At 45.3% G+C, this 16,629-nt stretch overlaps 1 protein-coding gene across 1 annotated transcript in view; it reads left to right on the forward strand.

Annotated features, from left to right (window-relative positions):
- SLC30A9 (solute carrier family 30 member 9) overlaps nt 1-16,629 on the forward strand; it is a 99,153-nt gene that overhangs the window by 18,759 nt on the left and 63,765 nt on the right. The window contains exon 3 of the mRNA XM_088450574.1: nt 11,805-11,867. Coding sequence (XP_088306700.1) covers nt 11,805-11,867 — 63 coding nt within the window. The remainder of the gene's footprint in view (nt 1-11,804; nt 11,868-16,629) is intronic.

Here is a 16,629-nt window from a genome sequence, read left to right on the forward strand (position 1 = left end):
AAAAACCCACAAATTCTGTGATTTTAGCTGTTTTTATGCTTTTTTTCAAAAAAATACAGATCCAAAACACAAAACCCAGAACCCAAAACACGGAAGGGTGGTTTTGGCAAAACCAATCCAGATCCAAAACACGAAGAAAGATCCAGAACCAAAACACGAAAAGTGGCCGGTGCACACCCCTAATATATATATATATATATATATATATATATATATATATATATATATATATATATACACACACACACACACACACTTAGTGGTGGCATTGATACTCCGTGCTCTACTGCTACGTCTGGGAGGAACAATAATGTGCGCTCTGCTGCAACCACTCTGCTATTTTGCAGGTCAGGTGCTGCAGGTTTCTGTGAGGAGATGTTATAGGATGGATTAGGTGGTATAATCCACCAGGCCCTTCTAATGTCCTGGACCCTGTGCAGGAACCCCCTTTAAAAGGGCTTCCTTTTATCTCAGGTCCTGGCTAATATTACGGGACACATAGCCAGCTGTTTTCCCATCTATGGGGTTACCACAGCAGTCTATATTTTTCCCTCTCAGGGATTACCACAACAGATTACTGCTATGCAGATTCCTCCTGTGCCCCTGCCAGGGGTAGATGGCGGCTACCTCTACTGCTCTACAGACTTGTTGCAGGAGGAGAAAGCCGCTAAGCCATTTAGGCGTCCTCTGGTGTCAGCATAGTCCACACAACTCTCTGAGATGTCGTCTGATGTCGGAGAGATTGCGTATATCTCTAACCCGGAGTCCCCTCCACTGCAGATGGAAACTCTGTTTGGAGTTACTATTCCTGCCTTGGTGTGAGCTGTCCGAGCAGGCTGGGTCATAGAGGATAACAGAGGACCCAATGCTCCTCTGTTCAAGCAGGCTTTGTTTGTACAAATAAAGGGCTACTTCTGCGGAATTCCCTTCAGTTAGTTGATCGCAGAGTTACAGCCTGGCGAATGCCCAGTAAGTGGTATCAATCTCGGGGACATTTGGCTGTGTGTTATCCATTTCCGTAAGTTCCTTGCACGAAATGGAAATCATCCCCTGCAGTAGATTCACATGTAATACGGTTAATTACAAGTGCTACGTTACCTATACCTTCCTTTTCTTCCCTGAAGGTTAGGATGGTGGAGGTTTGCTGTAAGTCTATATACTTTCCCTCAATTGCTTCTAGGCCTCAGAGGTTTTCTTGGTTGGTAACATCAGAGATGCAGCCACACATATTGGGAATGCGGTTCTGGATATCCGCCTCCTGACTTCGTGTCTCGGCGGCAGCTGTGGCGTCTCGCCGCTTGGTGGTGGCATTTTTGGAGGGCAGATGCTGATTCCAAGAAAGGCCTACAATGCTTCCCATACAGAAGTATTGTTCGGTCCTGACATAGACAGGATTGTGGACACGTTGACAGCGGTTAATTCTGTGTTTCTGCCTGCGGCTTCTGCGAAGCCTTGCACCTTCTACTTTCGATCCTTATGTCCTCAAGGTTAGCACACAGTTCAGGCCTTCCCAAGGCTGTCAGCTTCCAGTAGGGCTGTCAAACCTAAGAAGCAGGCCTGGAGTACAAGAAGTCCTTCTTCGAAGTTAGAGGATATACCCTCAGCCTAGTAGGATGGGCCTCCCTCTGTAGGTCGGCCTCTCAGTGTGGGAGGCCGACTTCTTCAGGCCACCCAGTGTTGGTGTCGGACCACTATAGACACCTGGGTAAGAGAAGTAGTTTCTCACGGGACGACATGGCCTTACAAATCCAGAAAGCTGTACTATCCTTGCTTCAAGCAGAAGTCATAGTACTGGTCCCTTTGCCCCAGAGGGGAATGGGTGGTTGTTCCAATCTTTCTGGTTTTGAAAACTGAACGGATCCCAGCCTATGCTCAATCTTAAGTCCCTGAACAAATTCCTCAGGGTACCTCTGTTCAGGATGGAAACATTGCGCTTGATAATACTGGCTATGGAACCTGGGGATTTTATGGTGTCTCTGGATATTCAGGATGTATGCCTGCATATTCCAATTGCTTTGGCTCCCCAGCTTTTTCTCTAGTTTGCTGTACTGCAACAACATTTCCAGTTTCGGGCTCTGCCGTTTGGCCAATCTACTACGCCTCGGGTGTTTAACAAAATTATGGCGGTAATGGCAGCCCATCTGCGGCAGCATAGGGTCCGCCTGTTACCATACCTGGACAACCATTTTACTATCGGCAGGATCTCCAGACTTCACCACCTACAGCCGACTATATCTATGCTGTAGCATAGATACCTTTGTTATCTCACTTTCTACAAAGTCTAAGTTCTTACCATATCTCTCATTATTATCCTTTCTATGGCATCACAAGGGTTCTGCAGAGCCTTACATAAACAAATTAGTTATTTAACAGCACAAAACAATGTAGGACAAGGACATGGTTTATAAACCTTGCTGCGTAAGCTATCATAACACTTAAATAATCATCAGGGTGCCAGCAACCAAGTGTTAGGTGCTGTTGTGTGGAGTTAGGAGTAAATGATAGTATAAGTAAGAGAAGGCGAGTCATGTGAGGAAAGAGGACCCTGCTCATGAGCGCTTACATTCTAAAGGGGAGGGGCAGACGGACATGGGTAAAAAGATAGAGTAGACAGTGAGGAAAGAGCATGGAGCAGTGTGTTAGGATGGGAGGAGGTAAACTTTGATGAGGAAGTGGGTCTTGAGAGCCCATTTGAAGATTAGTATAGAGGTGGAGCATCTGATAGAGAGCAGGAGAGAAGTCTGAAGGTGGGGAGCAGCATAGGGAAAATCTTGGAGATAAGAGTGGGAGGAAGTAATCAATTGTCAGGAGAGGCGACATGCATTTGTAGTATTCATTCTAGGACTGGCGCCAGACCTAGAGAAAGGGCACAACTGCGCGCGCACGCCAGAAAAGGGTGTGTGACCGAGGAAAAGGGTCTGTGTCTTTAAGACGTGTCCCCTTTTTGTAACTCTTGGGGGCTTGCCCGGCACTTGCGGACATCCCGGGTTGCCCCCCCAAAGCCTGGTGTGTATGTGAATAGATGTCTGGTGCATGCGCCCGGCATCCATTCACCAATGGTGACCTATATGCCACAGTTTTCCCCACCCGCAGGACACTGCGACCCACGGGTGGTGGGGACGGCACCCGCAGGCTATTTTAGCGGGGCGTTGCGCTGAAGGGCAGAGTGCTTTTGCCCTTTAGAAATAGGCAGGGCGCGTCGCCTAGCTAAAACAGCCTAGCAGGAATGCTACATTTGTGGAGCAAAGTGGGCATGCAGGTGTGTGGAGGGAGATGAGGTCAGAGATATAAATGGGAGAGGATTGGTCTAGGGCTTTGTAAGTGATTGTGAGAAGCTTGAATTGAGTTCTGGAGTGGAGGGGGAGCCAATGTAAGGCTTGTAGGAGAGGGGAGGAAGATGTAGAACATTTGGAGATTAAGATCAGCTGAGCAGCAGCATTAAGAACAGATTGGAGTGGAGAGAGGCGGAAGTCAGGTAGGTGGTTACAGGAGTCCAATTTGGAGATGACCAGTGAGTGGATGAGGGTCTGAGCAGCATCCCCGGTGCAGGTCTTCAAGTATACCTGGATGTGCTTATTTGAAGACCTTATTAAGGCATATAGAAGATTCAAACCGCTTTCTCCGCTCACGATCAGTACTTCACTGTGGTCACGGTTAGTGGCAGGTAGTTTGGCTGGAATAAAAGACCAAAGCAGTCTGGAAGCCCCACAGTCCTAATCCTCTGATGAACCTTCATTAATGAAGGGAAACTCGTTAGTACTGTGGGGCTTCTAGACTGCTTTTGTCTTTTATTCCAGCTGAACTACCTGTCACTAACTGCGACCACAGTGAAGTACTGATCGTGAGCGGAGTAAGCCGATGGTCAGAATCCTGACAGATTTCTAACCCACCTCTCCTGCAACCTAACCCTCACTTTCCTGTCCTGCAACCTAACCCTCACTTTCCTGTCCTGCAACCTAACCCTCACTTTCCTGTCCTGCAACCTAACCCTCACTTTCCTGTCCTGCAACCTAACCCTCACTTTCCTGTCCTGCCACCTAACCCTCACTTTCCTGTCCTGCCACCTAACACTAACTCTCTGATCCCACAGCCTAATCCTCCCGTTCCGCAGCCTTAACACTAAAGGTGCCTACACACTAGACTACTCGCAAAAGATGCAATGTCGTCAAACATTTCCCTTGAGCGCCCCTGCACTCCCAGACAAACGATATCTTGCATAAATTGTCAAATCTGACAAACGACCTTAATCTTGTTAACGAGATTGGCAGATATTGCCTGCTGTAGGCAATATCTGAAGATCTGATGTACAACCCACAGGGACGCGCATCATGATCGTGAGTGGATACTCATGATTTGGAAATATTTTACATGATTTGTCATTCCGATGCATCGAAATCGGGCAAAATATCGTCTAGTGTGTACGCACCTTAATCCTCCCCCTAACCCTAATACTTACCTCCACAATCTGTCGGGATTGTGACCATCTGCATACTGACTGGCAGGATGCTGACTACATTCGATTAGCAAGGCATTCAACAAAATATCAGAGGGGAGTCTTGGCCTTAGAAGTTAGGCTAGACTGATGGTAAAAATAGATTGTTGTTCAGTTGGAAACGTTATTGATTCAGTCTTTACTATATCTGCAAATTGCAGCTCTGCGCTATAGGTCAGTGTTTGGAATATGTATTCCCCTGCCCCATTATTTTAAAATAAATGTTGAAAATACTGCTATTTTTTATTAGTATTCCAAATAAAGGCTCAACATTATGTATAATCCTGAAAGTATGTGTATACCCAGGTAAGAAATGTTATTGTCACTTCCGGAGGCGGGGCATCCTAGATGGCCACATTTTAGAACTGCTCCGCGCCTTCTTGCAGAAATCTAGCAATACCCTCACCTAAAATCACATACTCCCCAGTGATAACATCAGCAGATTGAAGGGGAGTCTGGCTGGATCAGACAGATGTCTTTTTGAGGAAGGTCGGTAGCCCTTTTATATCTCTCCGGAGTCTGGCCAAGTTTTGGCGCGAATTGGCATGGCAGCAGGTCTATTGAAGACAGACCCTGCAGCCGCCTAAAGATAGACACCTTTCGTTCTACCCCTGACATACCTCCCTCCGGTGGACTGACAGGTCTTACCTTGTGTTTCTCTCCTGCTCCGGAGGTCTGCTACGTGCGCCGGCTGGTGCAGCAGTCAAACGCTCGGAGGCGCGTGGCCCCCGCGGCATCTGTGGGACAGACCCTGCAGCCGGCTTGCCTCTTCTCCTACCACTGGCGTGTTGCCCTCCGGTGATCCGGCAGATCTTGGCCTGCCTCCTGCTCCTGAGCCCCGTTCCGCGCGCTGGTTGGCGTGGCTGTCGGGCGCTCGAAGACACGTGGACTATACTGCGCACCTAAGTCAGACCCTGCAGTCGCCTGAAGATCGGCGCCTCCTCTCCCGCCCCTGGCGTATATCCCTCTGGTGGACCGGCGGGTTTCGGCTTGCCTCCCTCTCCTGCTACTGAGCTCCGCTCCGCGCGCAGTTTGGCGTGGCTGTTGAACACCCGTGGCTTCCGCTGCACACACAAGAGAGACCCTACGGCTGCCTGAGGCTCGGCGCCTCCTATCCCACTTCCGTCTGGAGGGCCGGCGGATTACAGCCTACCTCTCTCTCCTGCTCCCGGGATCCGCTTTGGCTGGAACAGGGTATCCTATACCTACCACTACATCCTTGATCTCGACCACTTCTCCTGTGTTCCTGCAGAGCTGGCTTGAGTATGAACATCCTGCTGCTGTCCTGGACTTGCATCGGGACATTTGATACACAAGAGAGTGACTAATCATTTCAGTGCAAGGTTCACGGCAGATTGTTCTTTCTGTGACTGGGACTGCTTTTTGCCTCTGACAGGGGCTAAGTTCTAGCTGCATTGTATGCTGGTGAAACTGGGGACAGTGACTGCTGTTTAGGGACACTCCTGCTTCCTCCTTCATCCTCTTTAGTCAGGTTTTTGTTTACTTTTCCTACTAATTGCCTTCTTTGTACTCTCCTTTAGTTTTGTTATTGTCCTCCCTCATTTATATATTTGCCCCCTTCAATCAGCTGTTCATTTCTCTCTCTCCCTACCCTCCCTTTGTGCTTCCCCTTACTCTTACCATTTCTTTCTCATTCTCTCCTCTTTTTTACTTTTTCTTTCTTCCTACCTATGTGAGTACTCCATGGAATTCATGCTCTGATCTCCAACTAATTACTAAGGGATTTTACTCTGTTATGTTGGGATTCACACATTTATTCTACATTCTAAACACAAATATGATAATGTGATGACCTTCCTTTACCGTTAAATTACTTTTGCTGTACTTATCATAAGCATTTATATGTACATTCTCAGCTAGTTTGTTGAAGGGTTTGCTCTGCAACCTAGCGGTAAATTCAATAGCTATTATCTCCTGTCTAACACATTGTGGGATTTATCCTTCCCCCATCTCCTTAGTTTTACCAGCAATGGAGGCCATACTTTCAACATCTGACGCTACAACACTCGCTACACAATTGGCGATGGAGTTATCGAAGATCCTGGTACCCTACCTAGATAACTGGTTTAATCGCCTGTCATCTCTTTTAGATCCTGGCCCAATCTCATTGAATTCCCAAGCCCCTTGTCCAGCTACTCCATCTCAGAGTTATGTTGTGACTGAGTTTAATGTATCTGCCTCATTTAATCTGAACCTTGAGTCTGTAGCTATGCCTGCATACTTTTCTGAGGATACTGGCGATAATTTTGCCCTGCCACCCTACCAACATTTAGTATTTTTTAGTTGTGAGGGTAGCCCTACTTCTTGTTTTTTTACAATTCGGGATCCACATCATGAGGTGGGTAATGTATCAAAGTATGCTTCACACCCCCTACCAAATAGGCATGTAGACAGTGGGTTGTTGTATCTGTTTCTTGGGAACAAATTTGTTCCAGGGCCACAACTATCCACTTCATTTTTATATCAGTGTTCTCTGCCTTACACTGTATATCTGCCTCCACACTCTGTTTTGATACTTAGCCCTCTTGTTACCCCAAGCCCCCCATTGTACATTTCCTCATTGTTTCTGAGCACCGTTGGATTTGTGACATAAATACTGTGTAAACACTATTTCTATTGGCCTGCCTACTGGTGCACATTCTCGGAAAGATTCCTCCAACAATCCCATGATTTAAAAGTATTGCTCTGTGTTCCACAGATTATCTCTGTTGCATTTCTCATTTAAATATTCTGATCCTGTCTGATACTTAAATATTCTTTTCTTATTTCATAAATGTTATTATTTAACTGAGACCCTTTTTTTTAATTTATTACGGAATTACTCTGTCATTGTTATTCTTTAAACATAGAACATAATAGTGAGTACTATTTAGAATATTAGACTAGTACTTTCCCTGATACCAATTTTATTACTTTTATGCAGTTTACTTTTATATATATATATTGTACTGTTTTATTATATTATTATAGTCTGCAGCCCAAATACTTGCTTATAGCATTATCCATCTATATTGAATAGTTGAACGAAGAGTCTAAAATTGTCTCCTATTAGTTGTTTTTCATATAAATATTTCAGAATGTTTAGTGTAAAGTTTCAAGGGGTGGAGACTGCTGTCCAGCAGTTACTTCCCATTTTTTTTTTTTGGTTGGAAAATGTAGAAATAGTAGTGGTGAAACTGAGCATTATGTGCAAACGTTACTTTGTACATTTTCTTAGTGGATTTTTGTAGCAACTTTGTAATATTGTAATCAAAATATCTATGTCAACCTGCTACACACACAGTATCTACTATTTGTGATATCTGTAACTGATGCTTCAATAAAAAAAGTATTTAAAAAAAAAAAAGAAATGTTTTTGTTTTGCCATTTGAAAATTACATTTAATACTCCATCTAGAGCTTCTTACTTGTGATGAGACTCCAGGAGGCGTTATTAAAACTTTGCTTATTTTTGAAACACCTCATATACTGTATATCAGACATCAGTATTACGTTTTAAATGAACTTACTTTGAGACTTTTTAGACATTCTTGTACATCCCACCCCATCTACTCACTATTTCAGTGTTAAGGAGAACTATGTTAGTTTGTCAGAGTGGAGTAGATTTACTAAACAAAGTAAAGTTATATTATATTTACAGAGCCGGACGTTCTAGATTGCACAAACATTATTGTAAACGATGCTATAAATGTAAGTAGTACAGCTTGTAGGCTTTTGTAGATTTGGTGGTGGAAGGGTGTAACTAAGCAGGTGCGCAGGTAACAGGTATTGTTGGTCAAACAACAATCAAATGCTGGTTTTTGTTGTTAGTTTTCAAAATTTAGAACAAATCCATGAGCTTCACCAAATTTTGCCTAAATCAGTAGGCTTACAAGGAAATAGGTTTTCAAAGTAAAATGAAAGTCTGTATTCATTTATACACTCAGCCACAGAATGGTTAACATTATTACATTCAAAGCACATTCAAAAGTAGTTTAAGGGAACAAACTAGTCACTTATTACAGATGCAGAATATCTAAGCAGCAATACTTCAAGCTCCATCTCCCCCGCATAAGATTTAGAAGACAAAAACATCTGCCATCATTAGCAAAACAAACGGATATTAATTTTCCTGAATCCATCAGTTTGGTTGCATTTTCTGAGAAGTATTGTTCTTTCTTAGTGATGCTTAATGATAAATGTATGTGTTTAGAATTACTCATTGTCTGCTTTCTATCAAAGTCTATTGTACTGAATCCTATGCAACACCAAAATCTAATTTTCAATCTTTATATTCGGGAGTCCACCTGTGGGGTAACTAATTTTCTGCCACACATTAATGGATACTAGTATTTTGGACCCGTCATCGCCGGGTTGCTAGCTATATTGTGCAGGGATTTTGTTTACATTCTCTTCCAATGCCTTCCCTTCTCCCACTCTCTCCCTATTGTGCAGCAGCAGTTCTCGATCGATCTCTCTGTCTCTCGGTCTCGATCTCTCTGTCTCTCGGTCTCGATCTCTCTGTCTCTCGGTCTCGATCTCTCTGTCTCTCGGTCTCGATCTCTCTGTCTCTCGGTCTCGATCTCTCTGTCTCTCGGTCTCGATCTCTCTGTCTCTCGGTCTCGATCTCTCTGTCTCTCGGTCTCGATCTCTCTGTCTCTCGGTCTCGATCTCTCTGTCTCTCGGTCTCGATCTCTCTGTCTCTCGGTCTCGATCTCTCTGTCTCTCGGTCTCGATTTCTCGGTCTCGAGATCTCTCCCCCCTGCCCTGGCACCTTGTCTTCTCTCCTGGGATCCTGCTCTTTGCCCTGGCAGCTTGTACCCGCTCCTCTTTCTTTCATAAGATCCCTCCGTTCTGCACTCCTCTCCCTAGAGGCCACTGAGAGACATGCATTAAGGCGATTATATTATAGATTCCCTCACATGATTGCCAGCCTGTTTGATAGAACGGATGTCTTGTGAAGTCTTTTGCTATGATGCATAGCAGAGTCACAGGCAGGTCCTGACCCTGTAGTACAGGGGTATTCCACAAGCAGCCCTCCAGCTGCTGTAGAACTACTCATCCCAGCATGCCCTGCTACAGTTTTAGCATGCACTAATAGCAAAATTGTGGCAGGGCATGTTGGGATGTCTAGTTTCACAGCAGCTGGAGGGGGTTGTATGTTGAATACTCTTGCTGTAGTAGGTGTTACTTTGCCCAGTACTTGCAGCATATTGTTGTAACGGTATGTGTTTGGCATCCCGGTGGTCTGGATGCCGACGCTTACAATACCGGCACTAAAATACAGACGCCGGTCAGAATCCTGGCGCTGGCATCCCGACCACCAGGATGCCGAAGGTAAGTAACGGGGTTGGGGGGAGGGTTAGGGGTAGGCACTAAGGGGGAGGTTTAGGGTGTGGGGGAGGTTAGGTTTAGACACTAGGGTGGGAGGTTAGGTCCAGGCACGACGGAGGGTTAGGGTAGGGAGAGGGGTGGGGTTAGCATACTGAGAAAAAATAATAATTAACAACACAATGGCGCTGCACCTCACAGCAGCAAAGGTTGCAACCTAGTTACCAACTCAAAACAATGTATACAAAAAACCAGCAACCTCACTTGTGCTTATGAGTTGTTCCTTCAGTAATTCATGTCACATGTGTTCAAAATGTTCCAATGTAGGTAATCCACAGTACATGAAAAGGATAATAAAAGTACAATTGGATAATACAGTAACTTCCTGGGTACACTCCACCGCAAGGTAGTGTAACACAAAAAGGAAAAAGGTGAACGTGGATCCACTCCCAGCTTCAGTTCCTACTCCCTTGATGAAATCTCACCCTTAAGTGAGGGGAAAGGTGATATAGTGAATTCCTTACACGTATGCTTACTTCTGAGAACGTGGTACTTGCACATAAAGGTATCTTTGATTATCCCCGGAGTGGGTTCCTCACATTGGAATAGGGCTCGCCAACAAGTGCAAACCTAGAAACTAAAACATATGTTTGCACTTGTTGGCGAGCCCTATTCCAATGTGAGCAACCCACGCCGGGGATAATCAAAGATACCTTTATGTGCAAGTACCACGTACTTATCCTTTTCATGTACTGTGGATTTCCTACATTGGAACATTTTGGACACGTGACATGAACTACTGAAGGAACAACTCATAAGCACAAGTGGGGTTAGCATACTGACAACCAAGTGTCGTTATGGTAACCCTATCGGAATCCAGGCATTGGGATTCTGACCGCCTGGATCCCGTCTGTCGGAATTACAGACAGATTCCATTGTAACTGTAGGGACCTTCTGGACAGTAGTTTCAGCCATAAGATATAAACTATAAATTTAGTTCATTTGTACAGTAATTCACAACCCTATTTCTCGGACAGTTTAGCAGTATTGTGCATTGCTAACCTATAATTTTGCTGCTACATTTTTATTGCCAGATGTCTATATGTAAATAAGTGCATAAAGCTTTTAACCTAATTCTAACAGCATAAACCTAAAATTGTTATTCACAAACTTGATGGGTGTCTAATCCGTATATATGATGATACATATTTTGGTGGCGTATTAAAAAAAAAAAACAGCACACAAGGTTCTTAAGATGCTTTATTAGGCCATGAAGAGCCTATCACAGGATGTACTGTAGTGTGCTTGTAGCCGATCACTCTAATCCCTATATACGATTGTTGGGATTTACAACAATCACAGACACTGTCTGCTTTATGGGATCGTTGTAGCAATTTATGGAACACCCAGGAAATAATTTCTGTATTGGCTTACAATGTCATGGTGGAGGGCAGCCTTTGTTTGTCTTCCTTGTGACTGTATTTTTTAACCCTTTCCTCATGGGCACGAGACAGAATAAAACCAGATTCAAGGGTAATTGTGAGGAAGCAGTGGAATGTGTTGCGACACTTGTGTAGATAAATATATTTTTCGCTTTGTAATTTTGCATGGTATATTATCACAATAAAAGGTTATGAGTGTCTATATATTATTTAGACCTATTATGCACTTCTGTCAATATAAGTGGCAGAAGAGTGTGTGTTGTTATTCTGCAGATGGTGCTATGATCTTATCTGTATGCATAAACCATTTTGTCAGCACTGAAATATCTTTGGAACACTTTATAACGGAGCACAACAGCAAAAGAGTTCGTAGTGCTTTGCCTCAATTATTCATACCTGTATAATAAATGTTAGTTAAAATGAAGATGGTGTTGAAGAGAAATGTGATTGCTGTATAAATGAATGTTATGTTGGTTAAAAGCTGTGTTATAGTACATAAAGTATATGTCTAAATTTACACTGGCTTTTGTTTTTTAACAGGACCAGATTCTAGCAAATTGGAACAGAAAAGCACTTTACTTACAGAGTCTATTCAAGTTAAAGGTTAGTGATCATCCTTAACTATTTCTCATAATTACATTGAGTAGATTATTGGAAACATGGTATGTTGTGTGTGTGTGTGTGTGTGTGTATACACACAACATACCATATATACACACACACACACACACACACACACACACACACACACACACACACACACACACACACACACACACACACACACACACACACACACACACACATACACACACACTATCCATAGGGTCTGGCACTCCAAATAACAAGTGTAACTTGCTGAGGTCCCCTCACATAAACAATAATAGAAATTCGGAGGTGCGGCACTCTCAAAAAAAATAATTTCAACAACACCGATGTGTTTAATCAACGTTTCTAAAGATGGTAAATGAATACCGAAACGTGGATTAAATACATTGGTGGTGTTTATATTATTTTTTTGAGAGTGTTGCGACTCAGCTTGCGCATCAGTTTAAATGTCGACGTTTCGACCTTGTACAGGGACATGTGCTGCCTACTGGTGCTGCAGCTGTTTATTTGATGTGTCTTGAGACAGCTGCACTCACAGGACTTGTACTCCCGCCGACTGCATAGTGTTTACAGTTCCATTTTGAATGGCACCTGGGCAATTGTGGAGCTTGTTTCCAAAGGGTACCAAATCCCCAAAAATGTTAAATGAGTTCTAGGTGGCAGCACATTGTTGGCTTGTTGTAGAATATTACTTCCAGATCCAAATTACCAATATGTTCAGATACCTGACAGCCAGGAAAATTCCTTTGATAAGCCTCCAAACCCTCCCCTCGTCCCCCGACACCACACAGCACTGTTCTGCACTGCAGTCAGTGACATGGAACATGCAGGCAGTGTAGTGGCCAACCTTTCCCTGAGCAACAGCAGTCTTCTCTGCCTGTGGGGGGGGGAGGGGGAACGATAGTACTGATCGGTACGCCCCCCCCCCTGGATTTGCGCCGGGCTGAGGGCTCAGAGCACCCCCTTCCTGCAGTGCTGCAAATAGACTTTTTTTATTTTTAAGGGGGCGTGGCCATGGCTCCAGCAATTAGGTCACGTCCCCGGGCCGGTTCTCTACGACACTCTACGTCATTGTGTTCATTGTGCAGAGAAAAAAGAGCATGTGTTAACAGACAAGTGACCTTTCCTTTAACTTAAAAATAAACTATATAGAAGAGAGTACTTGCTATTAAGTAACATAATAAATAATAGTTACAATTAAATGTTCTTTGTAGTATAATGGACATGTATTTTAAATCAACTCCCGATTTATTTTTAAAAGCTACCAAATCCAAATGTATTTGTTGAACAACTCCAAAATAAAAGGCAAAATATATCTTTGTGACTTATGTAAATAGGATGTTTGGCACGGAAAGAATATGTGAGCAAACAATGACTGATGTCACTTCAAGTGCATATCCTCACCGTTTTTTTTCCATTGCTGTAAAACTTGTTCAGATGGTTTTGGTACCTTTTATTATTATCATAGTGCCACAAGTGTTCCACAGCGCCTTACAAAGTACATAAATAGGTGACCAGTGACTTACAGTACAATACAATACAATGCAGGACAAGGACATGGATAATATACATTGCTACATTAGCGACCATAACACCCATAGAAGCAGCAGAGCATAAGCAACCAAGTAGATGAAAGTGTAGTAAGGAGAAGCACAAGAGGGTAGAGGGCCCTGCTCGTAACAGCTTACATTCTAAAAGGGAGGGGCAGACAAACAGGTGTGACATAGATGGGGTAGACTGGGAGGAAGGAACATGTAGCAGCAAGTTAGAATGAGATCTGGAAGGCATTAATGAAGTAGTGGGTCTTGAGAGCCGTTCCGCTTGGTCTGGCGACTCTGAGCTGCATTCCTCCTGCGGCCACTCCTCCTCTGAGGTCTCCCAAGGCCATCTTCTCTACAGTGGCAGCGCAGATCTCTCAGGCAACATGCGAACCGGTCCCCCTGTGGACAACTTCCCTGGTAGGACAGCATACACAGCACTATAGCCCTCCCAGACACTGAATCTGGGCAGGTTGATTGTAGTGTAAAGGTGCAGTGAGTATTACTTTCTGCATTGTATGTGACTTTTGCTAGTGCTGACTGTCTGTGCTTTATTTCTAAATACTGTCAGTCTATACCTATCCCTTTCCTTCTCCTACACTCTAGTTCAGTTCAGAGTTTGGCGGCCTCATCTTCAGCCTTGCAAACTGTTACGGAGTGACAAGCCTCAAAAGGCGTTGAAACGCCCCGTGTCATCCCAGTCTGCTCTACTATCAGACTCTGATGCGTCCTCGGATGAGGGGGAATTGCCTGAGGACTCTGACTCGGATTCCTCTGTCCGGGAAGTGGAAACAAAATCTTCCATTGATGTACCATCATTGGTGAGGGCGGTGCGGCCCATTCTTGATATAGAGGATGGCGCATCGGCCCCTAAGTCCAAGTATTCAAATTTTAAGCAGGCAATAGTGACTTCGGCTGTTTTTCCTCCAGCTAACCGATCATATGGCGGAGGCCTGGCAGTCGCCTAGTAAGAGGTTCCAGCCGCAGAAAAGTTTAGCATCTAGTTATCAATTTCCTGCAAGTCATTGCAAAAAGTGGGAAACTCCACCTGCAGTGGATTCTCATGTTACTCTCTTAATCAAGAGTGCTACTTTGCCTATACCTTCCATTTCATCCCTAAAGGATCCCACAGACAGGAAAGTTGAGACTTGTTTAAAATCAATTTATTCTCTCTCTCGGGCGGTGGCCGGTCCGTCCATGGCCATCTCTTGAGTGGCTAAAGCCATTGAGAGCTGGGCCAATGTACAGGAAGATACTTTTCCTGAGGAGGCTTCCGGAGGTTCAGAGAGCTTTAGTGGGACAGATGAGAGATGCCGCTTCCTATATTGGAGAAGCGTCTTTGGATAGCAGTCTTCTGACTTCCAGAGTTTCGGCGGCAACGGTCTCTGCTCGCCGGTCTTTGTGGCTCCGTTCTTGGAGAGCGGATGCGGATTCCAAGAAGGGCCGGGAGGCTTTACCCTTTAATGGGGAGACTTTGTTCGGCCCTGACCTGGACAAAATTGTTGATACCCTGGCAAAGTCTAAGTCTGCGTTTCTACCATCAGCGGCTGCGCCTTTTAAGGCTAGGTCTTTCGGTCCTTTCGTACTCAGGGGAAGTCCAAGAGTCAGTCCTTCTCGAGGCAGTTGTCAACCAAGGCCGCCCCTAAACCAAAGAAGCAGGCCTGGAGCACTAGACGCCCTGCTTCCAAGCCAGAGGATAAGCCTTCAGCCTGATGGGACGGGCCTCTCTCTGGGGGATCCCAGAGTGGGAGGCCGACTTCTTCAATTCGCCCAGTGCTGGTGCAATACCACCACGGATGCTTGGGTACGAGAAGTGGTCTCTCAGGGGTACGCCCTTTCCTTCCATCACAGACCCACCCCCAACAGTTCTTCTGCACGAGTATTTCTCAGTACAAGACCAAGGCCTTGCAGATTCAGGGAGCCATAGAGTCCTTGCTGAAAGCAGGGGTCATTGTTCACATTCCGCTTTCTCAACGCGGGACGGGTTACTACTCTTCTCTGTTTCTGGTTCTGAAACCCAATGGGTCTCATCGGCCTATCCACAACCTGAAGTTGCTGAACAAGTTTCTCAGAGTGCCCAAATTCAGGATGGAAACTTTGCGTTCCATCATTCTGGCTATAGAACTGGGGGATTATATGGTCTCCCTGGACATCCAGGACGCCTACCTCCATGTTCCTATAGCACCTTCACACCAGCGGTATCTGAGGTTTGCTATACGCCAGCTTCACTTCCAGTTTCAGGCTCTGCCCTTTGGCCTTTCCACGGCTCCAAGGTTGTTCACCAAAATTATGGCTGTCGTGGCTGCCCATCTGCGCAGCCAGGGTATACGGCTTCTGCCGTATCTGGGCAACCTCCTATTGCTGGCAGGCTCTCTGGAGGTACTTCTACAATATCTGCACCTGACGATTGCTTGTCTGCAAGGGCACAGGTGGCTGAAAAACTGGAAAAAGTCCTCCCTGATTCTGTCACAAAGGATGGTTCATTTGGGAGCCCTTCTGGACTCTCGTCAGCAAAGGATCTTTCTGACTCCAGAAAAGATTTCTTCCCTACAACTGCGAGTGAGCAGTTGTCTGAAGAGTTCCCAGGTGTCTGTTCATTCGGCAATGAGGGTTCTGGGGTCCATGGTGTCAGCATTCGACATGGTGGAGTATGCCCAGTTTCATTCAAGGCCCCTGCCAGGGCTGATTCTATCTAAATGGAACGGGTTACCACATCGGATCAGGACTCAGATGCTGGTGTTGTCTCCGGAGGTGTGCCTGTCGCTTGCCAGCTGGCTTCAGACATCACATCTCACCAAGGGTCACCCCTTTTGGATCCTGAACTGGGTTCTGCTCACGACAGATGCCAGTCTCTGGAGTTGCGGTGCAGTGACTGGTCCACTTTCACTTCAGAGCCGTTGGACAGCGGAAGAAGCGGTTCTTCACATCAACATTCTGGAACTTCGGGCCGTGTACAGGGCCCTCCAGTTGTCCGGTCACGCTCTTCAAGGAAGGGCCGTGCAAGTTAAAGCCGACAACGCTGCCACGGTGGCGTACATCAACCATCAAGGGGGGACTCGCAGTCGAGCAGCGATGTCAGAGGTGTCATGCATCCCGTCTTCGGCAGAGTGCCACTTTCCAGCCATCTCGGCAGTCTTCATTCCAGGAGTCCTCAGTTGGGAAACGGACTTCCTCAGCCATCACGACATGCATCCCGGGGAATGTTTGCTTTACCCAGA

The sequence above is a fragment of the Taudactylus pleione genome, unplaced genomic scaffold (assembly GCF_031769625.1).
Source record: "Taudactylus pleione unplaced genomic scaffold, aTauple2 ptg000519l, whole genome shotgun sequence".
Taxonomy (NCBI): Eukaryota; Metazoa; Chordata; class Amphibia; order Anura; family Myobatrachidae; genus Taudactylus; species Taudactylus pleione.